The 17,363-nt window shown below is 37.5% G+C and overlaps 1 protein-coding gene across 1 annotated transcript; it reads right to left on the bottom strand.

Annotated features, from left to right (window-relative positions):
• Window positions 1-4,440: 4,440 nt before the first annotated feature.
• Window positions 4,441-12,423, bottom strand: LOC121429307. Its single transcript, XM_041626312.1, has 6 exons — window positions 12,280-12,423; window positions 11,057-11,163; window positions 9,357-9,515; window positions 7,394-7,563; window positions 5,696-5,861; window positions 4,441-4,889 (listed from the first exon to the last, which is right to left on the bottom strand). Exons 2-6 carry the CDS (start codon window positions 11,148-11,150, stop codon window positions 4,690-4,692), a joined length of 789 nt encoding a protein of 262 aa, XP_041482246.1. The 5' UTR covers window positions 11,151-11,163; window positions 12,280-12,423; the 3' UTR covers window positions 4,441-4,689.
• Between the last annotated feature and the right edge of the window lie 4,940 nt (window positions 12,424-17,363).

The raw sequence follows: 17,363 nt of genomic DNA, 5'->3' as shown, positions 1-17,363 counted from the left end.
TACGCACTGTACAGTTTTGACACATTTTAATCGGCTAATTTTGTCTATGATTTTTTTCTTATCAATGAATTAGCAAGCGAAAAATAAATCTTTGAAACTTATGATAACTAGTAGGCCTATTCGGTAGATTTCATAACTTTGATTATTTCTATTTGCGACAGTTTAGAGAAAATTTTAATTCACATTATTTCACATTTTTGAAGGGGGTGGGTGCAGGTGGGACGGGGTGAGGTGTTAAAGTCAAAGCCCCTGCAGGAACTGTGGAACCGCCATGAATATGCAAAAGAAATACAAAGAAATATATCCATACCAAGGCCCTTCACAGCAAAAACTCTGGTACCGGTGTACATAGAGGAACACACCAGTTGTTTTACTCACCGATGTTAAATTGGTGGTGTTAGTTTTACACCCATAGATGTTATTACAACAGCTTTGGTTGTTATATTTACACTCTTCGGTGTTATGTTCAATCTATAGGGTGTAGTTTTAACACCTCAGGGTGTGGACCTCTATTAACACCAACTAATGTCAGTTTTAACACCACAGTTTTTACAGTGTTGGAACGTTTTTTTAGATAGGGGGTGTTGATTCTAAGCAAGAAAAGGAAAAGAAAAAAAAATTACTACAGAATGAAGACCGTTTAGGTCCTGAGTAATTTCACAAGCACAAAAGGGCTTCAGGCTACAAAATGAAGGTCATTTTCGTCCAACGAAATTCGACAAGCAAAAAAAAGAAAGAAAGAAAAAGAAAGAAAACCAATCAGCACCCCCGTTTCCCAGGGCCGTGATGTATACCCTGGGATACTTGTAACAGATGTCGTAAAAAGTTTTGTTACTTGAGATGTTGGAAGAATATGATTATTCTGAACATAATGTGATGTTTTTATATGTGGCTCCGTAAGATTTTAACTATGAATAATATTAGGCCTAGACCAGATTCCAGTACCATTATTGGTAAAATAATAAATAAATACTTACGAATTGCTCAGTAAAATGTCTTAGAGTCCCTTTCTGCCAGTCTTGGTACCTTTCAGGCAATGGCAGCTATATGCTAACTGTCTCAACGGCTAATGGACTCCAACAGGGGATCACATGATTTTTATATAGCGCATCAAAATCTCTCCTCAAAACAATGTCACATAACTTTCTTAAATGTTTCGTGACGTCGTCATGACTTATGACCTCGATCATTACGTCTACTAGCTAGCAGGTCTACACCTACTTACCAAGAAATATCATCAGTGATGGTACTTACGTGTAGGTCAGTCTAGGTTACAAGCAGGGGTGGATCCAGGTTTTTCCAAGGGGGGGGGGGTGTCGTGGATAGGAACATTTTGACAAAAAAATTTTCTTCACTTCCAAACTGAGGTTATTTTTTGCAGGAATAATTCGACAAGCAAAAAACCCCACAGATTCCTTACGACTATACAAGACATTCCAGTGATAAATATTTGTTGTGCCTCTCAAAAGGGGGGCACGGGCAGAAGCGTGCCCCCACTCGACCCGCCACTTACAAGTAATGTTTATTCCGAGTTCAGTATCCGTAAACATTTATTCAGAGATCGAGTAGCTGGGATCGGTAGCCTATAATTAGACAATTTCTGGGCTAGACATGGCGTATATGGGACAAGATTCTAAAAAGCTCGTCGCTCGCTATAGGCTCACTCGTACGGCTATTATGAAGCAGGGCATTTGAAAAGAAAACGTATTCAGGAAACGAATTGGCTAGTATTTATGTGTAGACGTATTTTGTAAATATTTACCGTAAGGTAAAAATCCACGGAAGCCCCCCCCCCTCCATTTAAAAAATGTATTTATTTACTTACTTGCTTATTTATGTTATATTTATTTTTTTGATCGTCTATTTATTTATTCATTTATTGATTTAATAATTCATTTTTTACCAAATGGGGTCATTCCTTGGGGTATATGATAGACATCTAAATGCTATTTGGCGATGGTTTGGCGCGTAAGGACTTGGTTCACCCACCAGTCGTTGTTAACTTACGAACAGCTTTAATGAAACGGCCCCCATGCATGCAGGACTAACTTCTATACGCACGACTCAGAGGTTCATAAAGCCGTTTTACTTTTACGCACAACTTACGATGCTCTTGAACACTAACTTTTAAAGAATAAAAATGCTGGGTTTGCTATCTACTTTTCTTCAAACATTTTGTAATATGCAGGGGGATCAATCAGACCATCGATGAGGCTTCCGTTGATCATTGGAAGTGATACTGGACCCTGTCTTACACTGTAAAAACTGTGGTGTTAAAACTGACACCAATTGGTGTTAATAGAGGACCACACCCTGAGGTGTTAAAATAACACCCTAGAGATTGAACATAACACCAAAGAGTGTAAATGTAACAACCATAGGTGTTGTAATAGCACCTATAGGTGTAAAACTAACACCACCACTTTAACACCGGTGTAAAATAATTGGTGTGGTCCTCTATGTACACCGGTTAACACCACAGTTTTTGCTGTGTACAAAGAGTTGCGATTGATCCAATCAACCTCACCTATGGAAATCCATCAATGTCATTTTTTTTTTCATACGGGAAATTGGCACAGTGTACATTGGTATCAATGAGGGGCACACTGATATATTCATGCATGCAGGAATATACTTGGAAAATGTCTTATAGCAGACAATGCATTTTAAGGCCAACGCACACTTGACGATCGGTCTGCGACCTGACTTGGAATGACACGTTGTAGGATTTGATGCTAATATTCAAACATGAAATATTTTACGATGTAATGTTCTAAATCATCGTTAAACTACCTATGTTCAAATATTTGACTATGCAATCATCCTTATTAAAATGATAGCGAATTTGATATAGTCGTAATGACGTCATAGCAATCGTACGATTTGAAACTGATTTATCCTTTACTCCACAACAAAGATTTGCAATCATCCAAAAATATTGTTATATAAGTATTATTTCACTTAATTTGAACCTATTATAAAAAGATACTTTTCATTCACATTTTTAGAAAAAGAGCAAAACGCGATTTGTTCCGAAATCGGATCGTGGAATATTCGTAATGTGTGCGGCCTGGCCTTTAGACGTTGAGGTTGCTGGCTTTCCATATTTGTGATTGATTGGATCAGCCCTAGCTCTGACCATGGTGAAGGGGCGCACACTCTGTGCACTCCCCCCTTTCTCTTTAACTCTCATGTACTGTCACATTTTAGGCCCTCGATACCACATATTACATTTTTTTAACGAGAACATGAAAAAACAAACTGAAATGAAATCATTGAATGAAGGTAATCGTGATTTATGATGAGCTTAGCAAATCTCCAAGAAAAAAATGATATTTCAGAAATAAATCGGAAAATCGGCTCACACGTTACGCACAAAACTTGTTCTATAAAGTCAGAATTCCACGAAAGAAGCCAAAGCTACAAAATAGTTTCAGACAGCTGATTTTTTAAAAAGACGATTAAGACTAATCGATAACAATTACAACAGTAATGCCCAGAAAAGGTGTTAACAACCTATCGGCTATTCAAGAATGTGATATTTTAATATACTAGTATAAGATATGATTTAACCACCAAATCGAAAAGCATATGATCAAGTCCTGAATTACTCGAATTAGTCATTTGTTCAATTACCCACAATGCAACAGTCCGTATTCTTGTAGTATATCCATAATATTATCAGTATCTTAATACAATCACATGAATGTTTAGAAGAACATTCATTGCAGTATTTACTGAACCCACTAGCACGATAAAAACTACAATATTAACAAAAAAAATACACGATCAATATAAACAATCATGTTATTCTATTAAGATAAAAACATTTATTGCAGAATTGGTTAATAAAAAGGTTTACGTATCAAGACTATCACCAGAGCGCATGGGTCTATGTAAGAAAATTGGCCCACGTACAACACAATAAAACGCCTTATATAAATATATAAATATAAGAATTCAAAATTGAAGCTCATACCTCCCCCCACACACATACGAATCCCCTCGGTTTCACATTTTTTTTTAATCAATTGAGTTGTAGGTTATGGCCAAAGGTTATTACAATCATACGGTCGAATCACAAATGTATGCAGTTGTCATAAATTATATTTCTAATATTTATACCAAGTTTTTGCAAAATCAGGATCAAGCTTCCTTAGTCTGCCCAAAGTAATTAACATGGCAGATTAATACCAGGAGAATGTCTGTTGCACAACCACATCTGATACCTCAAAACAGTTTTAGATACCTGAAAACGGATTGATTGTTAGTTTACCCCAGACGTCTTAAGTCCTCTACACAGTAAAAACGCTGTTTAAGATTTTATACAACGCTGTTTAGTTGTTTAACAGTTTAAACAATCATGTTTAATTCATTGAAGATTAGGTATTGAAAATCAAACTTTGTTGTTTAAGATTTTAAACACTTGTTTAAACTGTTTAAACAATTACTGTAAGGTTCATATAGTAAACAGCGTTGTATATAAAAATTTTAAACAGCGTTTTTACTGTGTAGTAGTATGATAATACAACCATTTATCAACACACAGACAAACAATCCAAATCTACCGAGTTAAAAACAAAGAAACAAACTAAATATCCTCATCAAACAGTATCAGCCGTCATCACGTGATTATCAAAGCTATACTTTGCCCAGAATTCATGACGTCGGTTGGCTACATCCTCATGCTCAAAACGGAATAAGATCGATGTTGGCGAATGCACCCACGTCACGTCTCCGACGACGACCCCGTCCTTGACCTTGACCTTGGTTGTTTTGGTCATCATTCCCAGTGTTGACGCCGTCGTTGTTGCCTCTCTTCCTGTGTTTCTTGATGGGAAGCAGGATTTCATTGCGATGAGGCGGTGGTCGGAACGGTGCATCGTAAGCTGAAACGAAATAAGCATAATTATGAACTGAATATTCACGAACAAAAGGAAACATGAATAAGTCAACGTAGTCATTATCAAATAACGTATTCGATAAGCAAATAAATTATGTGATTAAGATTGACTATTTCATTAACGGAAAACCCATACATATCAGATGAAGAGGACAGTTCTTAATTGGTAAATACTGGTGAAGAATATCATTCCTCGTTTTTAGAGCTAAAACCAAATCAAACTATAAGAAAAACTGCATCAAGTGTGTTTAAAGGTCAAAAGGGCCACTTATTAGAAGGTGCAAATGAGCGGCTGAATACAAAAGGTAACCAAAAAGAAATAAGAAAAAAATATCAGCTATAAAAGGTGGCAGTTAAATAGATTAAGAAATTGCATTTTTCATGTACTGTAGAGTAACAAAATGGCAAGGGGTAATGTGCCCCTGCTGCCAGGTTGAAAGATACACACTAAGAAATGTTTGAACCCTAATGAAGCACTTGTACCAGCTTTTAGGGGTGTAATCTTGCACCCAAAGTGGCAAAAGGTGAAAAAATGCACCTCTGTATATCATTAAATACACCAAGAAATGCTCGCTCGCACCCTAATAGGTGCAAATATGAACCTGTTAAGGTGCATAGTACTTGACATTAAAAAGGGTTCAAATTTGAAAGTTAATTACATTGTTCAATTTCGCCCCCTATAGGGTACTTTACATAGCTAAATGCACCCTCAAATGAGCATAATTTGGGTGCAGCTATTGTACCAACCCGGAGGGTTCAAATTTGATCCCCTATCTCTTAGTGCGTACTCACTTGCAACTATGTAATCGTCATCTTCGAAACGAAGTTCCTGCTCTTCGAGGTAATCCGCAAGCTGGTTGTATTTCTCAGTTACATTCTCGTTGATTGGTCTGCCGTCAAAGGTGATGCCATAGAACTCCTGAGGAGCTGTCGCATTTAGAAGTGACACACCGGATTCCTTTCAAATTAGGGAATCAAGAGAAATATTTTGGGGTTAAAATTCAACTCATCTTGAAATAACTTGCTGACCTACTATAGAAGAGAATGCCACGGGGGCCCCTCCAAAGGGCGGAAATCTCTGTCCAAAGATAGGGGGACCAGGGGCTGGAAAAAAGGGTTATCATCCCAAATGTAAGGTCTTTTCGATCAAAATAAATTTGACAAGCAAAAAAAAAATGTTATCACCCAATAAGAGAGGTTCATCTCGTCCAAAATACATTTTAATTTCTTTCTTTCTATCATAAAAGACCGAAAATAGTAGGGGGTGGGGGCATTTGATATTGTGCCCCCCTAGTATTCAGGTAGGGGAGATACGAAAATCTGTAATCTTTCAATCCATTCTTAAAATATTTTGCCCCCAGAATCTTTATTACAGCATGTTTTGAGCGACACCCTTTTTTCGCCTTTGAGAAAATTATGTTTCGCCGAATATGACGTGATTTCTTGCCATACATACACTTTTTGTTTCTGTACGTTACCTGCCGTTTTATGCAGAAAAAACGCCATTTCGTGCTAATATAAACACATTTTCCCTATGAGACGCCGTTTGTACCAATATTATAAAGAACAATTATTTGTTATATAATCATTATTCATTAAACAATAATTATTTATAAATAATGTATTTTTGTTTTTCATTATTTACAAACGACAAATATAATATTGCGCACATATCCACCTTGTTAGGTGCTCAAGGCGCTCCTATATTACCCGGCTAAGCTAGGCGTTCATAGCGCACACAGCTTTTTAAGGAATTACTTCCTACCGGTACCCATTTACCTCACCTGGGTTGAGTGCAGCACACTGTGGATTAGTTTCTTGCTGAAGGAAATTACGCCATGGCTGGGATTCGAACCCACGACCCTCTGTTTCAAAGTCCGAAGACTAATCCACTGGGCCACAACGCTCCAAAGTATGACTTGGAATTATATACAAATGATTAAAAATGTTATTTTACATAATAGAAATTATTTACATATAAAATGTAAATTATATAAAAAAATTATTGCTATTATTTAATAAATAATGATTATATAACAAATAATTGTTCTATAAAATATCGGTACAAACGGCGCTCATATTTCCCAAAATATTTTTCTCTAAACGATATGGAACAGTCTTCTGAGTTCACATGAAAAAAAGATTCCCATCTGTGATCGGATATCCAGGAGAGCATTTCAGGAAACATAATGGTCACCGATTATTTTGTTATAAGCTACTGAAATCCTTGCATCTGACTGGCTCAGTGAAGAGTTGCCAGTGAAATATCATTGGCTGTCTGTTTCATGAAACGCTCCCCTGTATCACCGCACCTGGGGCCCGTTTCATAAAGGATTTGCAACTGTTGTAACTTTGCCATAATGGCAACTACCATGGTAACAGGGCTCAGCAGCCAATCAGAATCAAGTTTACCGTGGAAGTTGCCATAATGGCAAAGTTGCAACAGTTGCAAGTCCGTTGTGAAACGGGTCCCTGAAGAGGCTACCATACCTTTGATGGAACAGGGGCAGTCGCTTGTGAAGCTGCAGGAATGTAGAAGAGGAGTGTGTAGATTTCGGAACAGCAAGGGAATCGTTCTGATTGGTCGGGACAGAAAGCGGATCTAGCCTTGTTTTCAGAGACTTCCATCATGATTGGTGTGGTCCTGGAGATTCCATTGTCTGTTAATGTGACGATAGCAAGGCAAGGGAAAGTACAAATGAAATTCGAAATTTCGAACGTATGGCAAGCCCTTTTAACATTTATTCACATTTTCTGATAGCAAGAATTAGATTTCTTGATATCAATAATTTCCATTTACTAACAGTGGCGTAGCTAAGGGGGGGGGGGGGCAAGTGCCCCCCTGAGATTTGGTGTGAGGGGAAGACTTGCAAAAAAAAATCTTTCATATTACTATATAAAATTTTTGCTTGCGCTTCGCGCCAGAATTGCATGTTCGATGATATTCATATCTTGCTCAATAGGCTGATATGGAGCAAGTTTTGAAGTCAATATACAAAACATATTTTAGCTCGGATATTGAGGTTTCATTATTTTTTTCATTTACAAATTTAAGTGCTCTGTAAAAATAATGTCCGTTTGTGATTTTGTGATATCAAGAACGTTTCTTGATATCACAAAATGTGAATAAATGTTAAAAGGGCTTGCCATACGAACGCAGATAAATTCAACAATATGATAATAATCATGCGCGAATCCGAGGGGGGGGGGCCTCAAAAAGATTGCACACACAAAAGGAATGAACCAAATATGCATTCATTTAGGACTGGCGAACATTTTCTATTTTGGGGAACAAAATGCACCCCCTTGGTAAATAAAAAGATCCGGGCCCGCGCCTGAAAATGAACAGAAATTGATATATAAAAGCATGTACCTTTTGTGCTATAGATTTAAATAATTGCTACAACAATACAAAAAATAACAGAAAACATTTAAAATTGGATATTAAAGACCTCTTGCACGTACGTCACCCCTTTGCTCAAGTTGGGGACATCAAGCATAATAATTCTTGTCAAGTTTTGTACTTCTATAGAAAGGAATCACTACTTGGTACCATTCGCATAGCTTAGGACGTCTCGGCCGGATGTCGTAATGTTATAGGCTTATACAGTATAGTTACTATGTTTTTTATTATTTTCATTAAAATTTTATTAAAAGTATACAGGCTCGGTTGTAGACTATTGTGTTTCATTTCATTTTATAATTTTTGTTAGGGATCTAGTCAGGGGGCTATTACACACGGGAGACATGGTAGAGAGAGAGAGGGAGAGGGGGGGGGGTTGCGATTAAGGAGAGGGTTATCAGTCTATAGGGTAAACACTATACAAACATTGAGTTAGTAAACGTGACCCTTTTTTCTTTTGCATTTCAAAACATCCTGTGGTTCTATCATACCAGCAAGCATAGTGAAATTCTGTTGTATATTATGTGGCTTTTGTTGGGAGGGGGGGGGGGGTCAAAGCGTCTTTCACAAAATGTGTTTTCCCGGGGGCTAGTCAAATAAATTGCTGTACACACGCGTGACCCCGTCACCCCCAAAATACGCGTTTAAATGTTTTTTTTTTCTTCAGTTTTAGACGCGGTCCATGCGTGGTCTCGTTAAGGGTATCAAAAACACCGATTTTCAAGAAAAATGGTGGTTTTGAAAAAGTGGTCAATGGTCAATCGCGGGGTCAAACGTTTTTTTTCCCCAAAGCTTTTTTTAAAGACTAGCCAAGGTGTTTAGGGTACGTATTTTCCCCCAAGCCTTTTCCCCGAGGTCATATTTTGGCGACAACTTGTTTGGGGGCCTAAATGTGCAAAGCCCGCGAAAAACTTGTATAAGGAGTTATTTTGCACACGGCGAAAAACTCGTTTAGGGGTTGTTTGGAAATTACTCGGTAACGCGTGTGTAAAGCAATATATTTGACTGCCCCCCGGAAGTTTTAAACTCTGAACCAAGTGATCTTCTTACCCATAAAGTAGTTATGAAGATCAAGGTAGACTAATCCCACTGCAGCAGTCTTGTTGCAGGTTGGAGCGATACGTCGTGCCCATATACCAGGTTCAATTCTCCTCTTGAAAATATCAGAGCTAAAGGTTTCTAGTTCCGTGTAGACAGGACATTCAGAGCCTAAATGGTGAAATTAGTTTAGGAAGGTGTACAGTAAATGTATGATTTATTGATTTAAAATGCACACGCACTTCCTCTCTCTCTCGCCCCCACACAACAACCCCCAATTCACTCATACGTACATCTTACATGTCTTACACAAAGTGATAATGATGATGTTGATGATGGTGATGATGATGGTGATGATGATGATGATGATTAATGATGGTGTGATGATGGTGATGATGATAATGATGTTGATGACAGAATGTCGTCAGAATTTCTCAGTCCGAGTTAAAAATAATAATCAAATAAATATCAGCTCGCGCTTCGAGCTGATCATCTATTAAGTGCGATCCACGTCCACTTTACAATTTTCCCACACAATGCAACTATTTGCATTTTTGTTTAGCTCTTAAGCAGTTTAGCTCGCAAGCATAACACTGAAATTTTCACCAAATCGGATGTAAAATATGAAAGTTATGACGTTTAAATTTTGCTTGATTTCACAAAACAGCTCCCTGGTCGGTATGCAAATGATGAAACTGATTACGTCATCCCTCACTATTTTATTATTTTGAAAAAATTCTAATTTGTTCCTCATTGTCAAGTAAAACAACGATTAATTACTCCGTCAACATATAGAATTACAGCATTCTTTAATTATGGTTCAGTCAAGTAGGTCCTTATTGTCAAATCTATAAAAAATGAAATATTTTATAATTCAAACAATAAAAACAAAAGAAATAGTGAGTGAGGGACACCATCGACTGTCTCAATTGCGTTGTGCATATAACTGTTTTATGAAAATAAGCAAAGCTTTAAAATGTCATAACTTTCTTATTTTACATCCAATTTTACTGACATTTTCAGCGTTTTGCTAGTTTGATTTTCTCTATTTATTCAAATCAACAATTTTCTGGGGGTGGACTTGACCTTTAAATAAGCGAAATTTTAAAATGTCATAACTTTCTTATTTTACATCCGAATTTGATGAAATTTTCAGCGTTTAAATATGCTCATTTGATTTGTCTCTATCTATTCAAATCAGCATTTTTTTATGGAGTGGACTTGACCTTCAAAGATCGGACGAAACTGCTGTTCCGAATCGCCGACCCTCGACAAAAACATTGTGATTGATTCATTTTTCGCCGCTGAGCAAAATCTCCCTGCTCAGTTAAAACAACCTATTTCGTAAACATGTCTAAACATAAATAAATAATTCATTGTAGTCTTCTGTTTTTTGGATTCCCAATCTACTGCTGTTCATTCGCCTTGGCCATGTAAAAAAATGATACCTTCACACTTTGAACGACAAATCCCACGGTACATTAATCTTCCAGACGAATGTTGCGTGGGAGGGGGGGGGGGTGACATTTTACTTTTATTTGTTATCATAACTTCTATGTCAAAGAAAACAACAAATAAATACCACAAAATTTATTGTTTATCGTAGAGTAGGCCTAGTAGAAAAAAAGGTAATATTTTGCTGACATTCTTGGCCAATTAATAAATCATCAAAGACATTTATGATGTTATCACAATATTAATGGTCAACTCACGTGCACACTGGCGGATCCCATTAGGAGGTTCAGGTGTCGGAATCCCCGCAGCTAACCCTGCGATCGTGAGAGCAAGAACACATACTACCAGCATGATGCTAACGATTCTGCATTCAAAATAGATATTTGAACATAAATGTTAGAAACATGACGGGGAAAAAACAATCAAGTTATAGACATATTACATTTCAAATAACAAAAAGATAATTTTTATTTCCGAAAATCTAAAATCCATTATGGAGGTGGGGAAGTTAGTCACCACTCAAGGCTGCATGAGATTATTTGAAATCAATTTTGTAATACAAATGTTGCTATCTCCCTCTCTGATGAGTATTCTTTTCTCCTTTTTTGTAAAAGTTTTATAGGCCTATTAGAAAGGGGGGGGGGGGGGGAGCCCTGTGTCAGGCTATACCTTTATGGTCGGTATACCCGGCGGATCCAGGATTCCTTTGAAGCGGCGTCTTGACCCCAAAATAAATAAAAAAATAATAATGATAATAAAAAAAAACAAATAAAAGAAAGAGAAACGTTTTCAATCCCGAATGTTTTTTTTATTTTTTATTTCAATGTAATATATGTGTGTGTGTGTGTGTGGGGGGGGGTGCCTCCCCCAACATCCTTGCTTCCCAGTCCCATGTTTAAAATCACCACTAAAAGCCCGAAAATAATAATACCAATAATAACATAAACTGGTGCTTTTATTGTGTACAATCAGTTAAAAACCGCTTTATGATTTATTACACATAGCTCTCAAAATCTAATCGTGTGTTCATTGATACACATATATAATTAGCTAAAGGTATAACTGAATTTTGGCTAAATAACAATACAAAAATAACCCCTCTTTCTAATTTGTCAAGATAATGAAAATAATAGGTATCTATTCGGAGGCGCATTGTTATTATATTACCCCGGCTTTATAGCTCGATCGAGCTGCCTAATTTCAGCGCTGGCGCATTTAAGGAATTAGTCCTGCCGGGTATACCCATTCACTTCACCTGTGTCGAGTGCAGCACAGGAAGGAAAACACGCCATGTCTAGGATTCGAACCAACGACCCTCTGTTTGAAAGGCGACAGTCAGAACCACTAGACCACGATGCGCCCACAAAGATCAAGGATTCTTTCGCCACTGCCCCATGCAGTATCCAGTAGTTCCGAACATTACTTTGTATCAATCTGGCCGGCAGCGGCATCGCAACCACTAAAATTATATCAAACTTACCAATTGCCTTATGTCGTGGAGTATATGAGATTGAGATGAGATCAACCCGGTGCAGTAGTGATTCAGTTTACAATATTCTTTTCAATCCACTTCGACGACCATGCATCCTACATGTCCTATGAGCTCTGAGCAAAGGACATCGGTGACTTTATATCATCTCAGGCTTAAAAAAAAACAATCCTTCAAAAACAACGTCACATGACAACCTTCATGATTTGTGATAAACACGGATGTTTTCAGTTTTTGAGACAAGGGTTCCGTGATACCAGGCCAAGCGAGGTTTCCGAGGGATGCTAGGTCAAGAGGTCTTGGTTTTGACTGGTACCAAGTTGCTCTCCTTGCCCGATGTGGAAATGTCGTAATGATAAGGGATTTTCTTTCTCATTTTTGAAAGCTCCTTAGGCCCGGTATTTCTTCTTTACGGTTTTAGCTATTTTTCTTTCTTGAAGTTTTATATTTTGATCAAAATCAACATCCCTGGATTTCTTCATGGGTCCGGCTCTCGATACATCGATCTCTTTCGGTCCGTGGACGTGGCTCTCTGTCATGTCTGTCTTCCTCCCCCCCCTCTCCCCGTCTCCTCTCCCTCTCTCCCCTCTCTTCTCATTAGTTTTTGTTTCTCTCTTTGTCCCATCTCGACCCCCTTCCTCATGTCCAGACTACAACAATGGGGGGGGGGCACTCGGATTCGGAAGTGGTAGGGGTATGTGGCCTCAAAATAATAATAATAATAATAATGATGATGATGATGATGATGGTGATGATGATGATGATAATAATAATAACAATAATGATGATGATGATGATGATGATGATGATGATAATAATAATATAGAGTATTTCCAGGCACCAAATCCACATTGATTATGTGCTCAAGGCGCTGAGAAAGGGAAATAAGAACAAACATGGAGCAGGAAAAGACAAAGATTAAAAGAAACACATTGACAATAATTATGAGAGAAAAAAAAACCAAAATGGATTTTAGAGCAGTTTTGAAACAATCTAAATTGAACCCATATACCCTTAATTGCATATGCACAAAATGAAGGGCTAACTAGGTGGCCCTCTGCAAATTAAAGGGTTTGCTTCTGAACTGACATTCAAAATGAAATGACCGGGGTCTTGACCCCGCAGTGTCCTCTCCACTCGGGGCGAGTTCCCCTTGACCTTTCTGCGAAAACAATTGGAAAGTAAGAAAAAAGCAGAGCATACGAAAAACTGATGGTGTTGTATTTTTAATACTTTTTTTTGGGGGGTATGGTCTTTCAGTTGAATCATGGCCCCTTGGAAGAACGGGCATATTAAACCAGAGGAGGGATAATTTAATATCCTCTTGATATTCAAAGATCCGGGAACATAACCCCATTTCTGAGTCATTGTTGATATTAGTTTACCACATGAGAGGACAAGGCCTATATAGAATTACTCGGAAAAGTCCGGTAAAGGTCTATTATGTTTTCCGAGAATACGTAATACAGGAACAAGTCACGTACGTTTCTCGATTCGAGCCAAGCTACGAGATCATTTTATAAAGTTAAACAAAAATGTTAATAGACTACATGTATTTCTTTATAAACTTTAACGAAAAGGGGATTTTAAGGAGCTTGATATATATATAATTAATATAGAGACATAACTCACCAACCGAAATGCGACCTCGCGGCGTGAACTGAAAATGTTGATATTTAGACCATAAAACGGACATTTTACAGAGCACTTAAAAATCAATAAAAAAAATGATGAAAGTTCGATGTCCGAGCTGAAATATGTTTTGTATGTTGACTTCAAAACTTGATATTTTAAGCTCCATAACAGCCTAGTGAGCAAGATAATAATATGCAATGCGATCGAGCTCAAAGCGCGAGCGAAATCTTTACAATTAAAGTGACATGAAAGGTTTTTTTGTAAGTCTTCCCCTCTACTTGTAATATTCACTCGTCTTCCTCCTCTTTTCCTTTACTTTTTTCCTTCCATCTTTACTCTTCTTTTTTGTCATTCTTTCTCCCCCATTTTAATTGCTCCGCCAGTTTTTTTTTCAGGGGCCGGGGGGGGGGGCTACCAAATCTCAGGGGGCACATGCCCCGTGGACTACGCCAGTGTTTCAAGGGGGGGGGGGGCATTGAGTCCCTGTAATATACATGTAGTTGTAAGTTGCGTATAAATCGAAGGCCTTTGCTTAATATGCTTAATGTGTGAGCAACACATATGGAAAACTAGCGGACAGAAGGTCCTCGCTGCACGCGCGCACCCTTATAACACGCAGAATTCCCTGGCATCATACCCCTTTTTCACAAACTAATGTGTATCAAGGACAAGCGTTGATTCAGATAAAATTTCCGCCTCCCTGAAATGAATGTTAACAACTTCTTCTATCAGATGACCATAATTTTTTTTACATTCAATTGGTAGGAAATATGGCACTTTATTACATTAAAATCACTCAAAACCATCCATAGTCAGGAATATGTATTGGGATAATGGGTTTGGGGGACATTTTTATAGTACCCGGGTGGATTATATCCGTCGTCACATCGCTGGGTGATGATATCAAGAATTTCCGCCCAGTTTATAATAAAGGGCACATTGTAAGGCAAATACTCATGAAAGAATCATGGAGATTGGTTAATAAGGAAATAGTGCACTTTTATCATCAAATCAGAGGAGATTTTCTTTGTGATACTGATGTCCGAAGAGCAAACCTACACTCGGCGTGCATTCAACACATGGGGCTGGACAGAGCTTTTGTGTACGTCGGTGTGTTGTTCGAGTCACAGCGGTTTTCTAGCTCTTTCCATTGCAGTGCTGAATATTTTATTAGGAATATATAAATATATATACCTTGTCAGTCCGAACTATGGATATAAATATATTAGATACCATTATTTTTGCCAACAAAAATCAATTTTATTCTCTGAAAGTTGGATATGTCTCTGAATAATATTGTGACGGGTCCATTATGTATATGAGGGGTGCATCCTAGCTTATCACTGCATTGGTAAGTCTGAAATTTAAGTTTTGCTTATTCATTTAACTTTAAATGATGTTTTATATGTTCAAACAAGGATTATTTATGAAATTGACACAAGATATTGCGAATCAACGCTGAAACATTATTTGTGAAGACATTTTATCCCTCTGTAATGCTATTTCCCCCATAAAGCCGCAATGGAACATTCTGCACCACTAGTCGCGATGATCGCGAGGTCTGCAAACGTCGTCTGCTATGTTTTTTAAATGTCCGGTACACTGTATGCAAGTTTTCGATATGTACCGTACCTACGGGGGGGGGAGGGGCAGAGGGGACAAACTGCCCCCCTGATGAGTCACAAACCATGCAAGGGATGAATCCCTGCCCCCCTGACGAGTCACAACTGATCCATGGCGAGCCACAAGTGGCCTGCCCTTTTGAAGTCGAAGACTTTTTTTTGGGGCTTGTCATCTTTTTTTCTAGTACGAAATCCTTTATTTGTCATGTTTGTGGTTGAAGACCTTCTTTTAGGGCTTGTCAAATTTTTTTCTGGTACGAAACCCTTTATTTTTGAGCGGACGAATTTGCCTCCCCTTGGAAAATCCTAGGTACGCCGCACTGGTGGAACAACCTCTTAAAAACACTGTTTGTTATCCGTGCTATTGAGAGTCAGGTAACCCATTGTATGCAAATTCATGTTATCATCTTTATTCAAGGATACGGAATAAGAATTGGTTATCTCTTAATATTCGATGGTACGAATAAAAAAAAAAGTATTTTTTTAAATTACCGTGAAGATGCAAGGTATAGAAAGATAATTAAGAGAGAGAGAGAGAGGGAGAGAGAGAGAGAGAGAGATCATTTTACTTTATTACATACACACACACACACACTCTCTCTCTCTCTCTCATGTACATACACTGTAAAAATTGTGGTGTTAAAAGTGACACCAATTGGTGTTAATAGAGGACCACACCCTGAGGTGTTAAAATAACACCCTAGAGATTGAACATAACACCAAAGAGTGTAAATGTATAGGTGTTGTAATAACACCTTTAGGTGTAAAACTAACACCACCAATTTAACACTGGTGTGGTCCTCTATGTACACCACTTAACACCACAGTTTTTGCTGTGTACATATGAGTCACACATGATATAACAATATTTTGACAATAGGCGTGTAGTCGGCGTGATGTGCGTGATGATAATAAGTTAAGGGGGAACACTATAGCAGTCAGTGCCCCCCCCCAAAGGCGACTGTTTTCTTTAAAGACTCAACGGGCGATTCAAAATCCCGGTTCAATATATGCTACATGTCTCATATCAGTTGAAGTGATATGCATTAAAGGTCAAGTCCGCCCCAGCAAAATGTTGATTTGAATAAATAGAAAAAAAATCAAACTAGCATAACACTGAAAATTATATTTCATCAAAATCGGATGTAAAATAAGAAAGTCATGGCATTTTAAAGTTTCGCTTATTTTTCACAAACAGTGATGTGCACAACGTAGTGACATGCAAAAATGAGTCAGTCGATGATGCCCATCACTCACTATTTCTTTTGTTTTTTATTGTTTGAATTATAAATATTTCATTTTTTTTTGTTTTACAGATTTGACCGTAGGGACCGACTTGAATGAACCATATAGTATTAATGCTAATTACACATGTATAGGGAGGAATTAAGCACTGTTTCACTTGACAATTTGATTTTGATTTGATTTTATTTATTTCTGCATTCACATCAATATCAGAATTACAAAATACATATATACAATATTTACAAAGGTACATGATTATAACAAAATAATAGTCGCATAGTATAAATATTGTAAATTTAGAATATTTCATATTTCATAATAAAATACAAAAGAAATAGTGAGTGGATGACGTAATAGTCTCCTAATTTGCATACCAGTCAGGATGTACATATTACTGTTTTGTGAAATGAAGCGAAACTTTGAAATGTCATAACTTTCTTATTTTACATCCGATTTTGATGTAATTGTCAATGTTATGCTTGTTGCCTTTTTCTCATTTTATTCAAATCATTATTTTTTGTTGGAGTGGACTTGTCATTTAAAGTAAATACAACCGGTACCCCGTTCGCCCAG

Source organism: Lytechinus variegatus, chromosome 15 (genome assembly GCF_018143015.1).
Source record: "Lytechinus variegatus isolate NC3 chromosome 15, Lvar_3.0, whole genome shotgun sequence".
Classification (NCBI taxonomy): Eukaryota; Metazoa; Echinodermata; class Echinoidea; order Temnopleuroida; family Toxopneustidae; genus Lytechinus; species Lytechinus variegatus.
Note: the sequence above shows the minus strand (reverse complement) of the source record. Positions and strands in the feature narration are given on the sequence as shown.

Coding starts and splice junctions, on each gene's coding strand:
- LOC121429307 (XM_041626312.1), bottom strand. CDS start 11,150: ATGCTGGTAGTATGTGTTCTTGCTCTCACGATCGCAGGGTTAGCTGCG. Junction 9,516..11,056: donor TGGGATCCGCCAGTGTGCAC/GTGAGTTGACCA, acceptor TTCACCATTTAG/GCTCTGAATGTCCTGTCTAC. Junction 7,564..9,356: donor TCTTCATAACTACTTTATGG/GTAAGAAGATCA, acceptor TCACATTAACAG/ACAATGGAATCTCCAGGACC.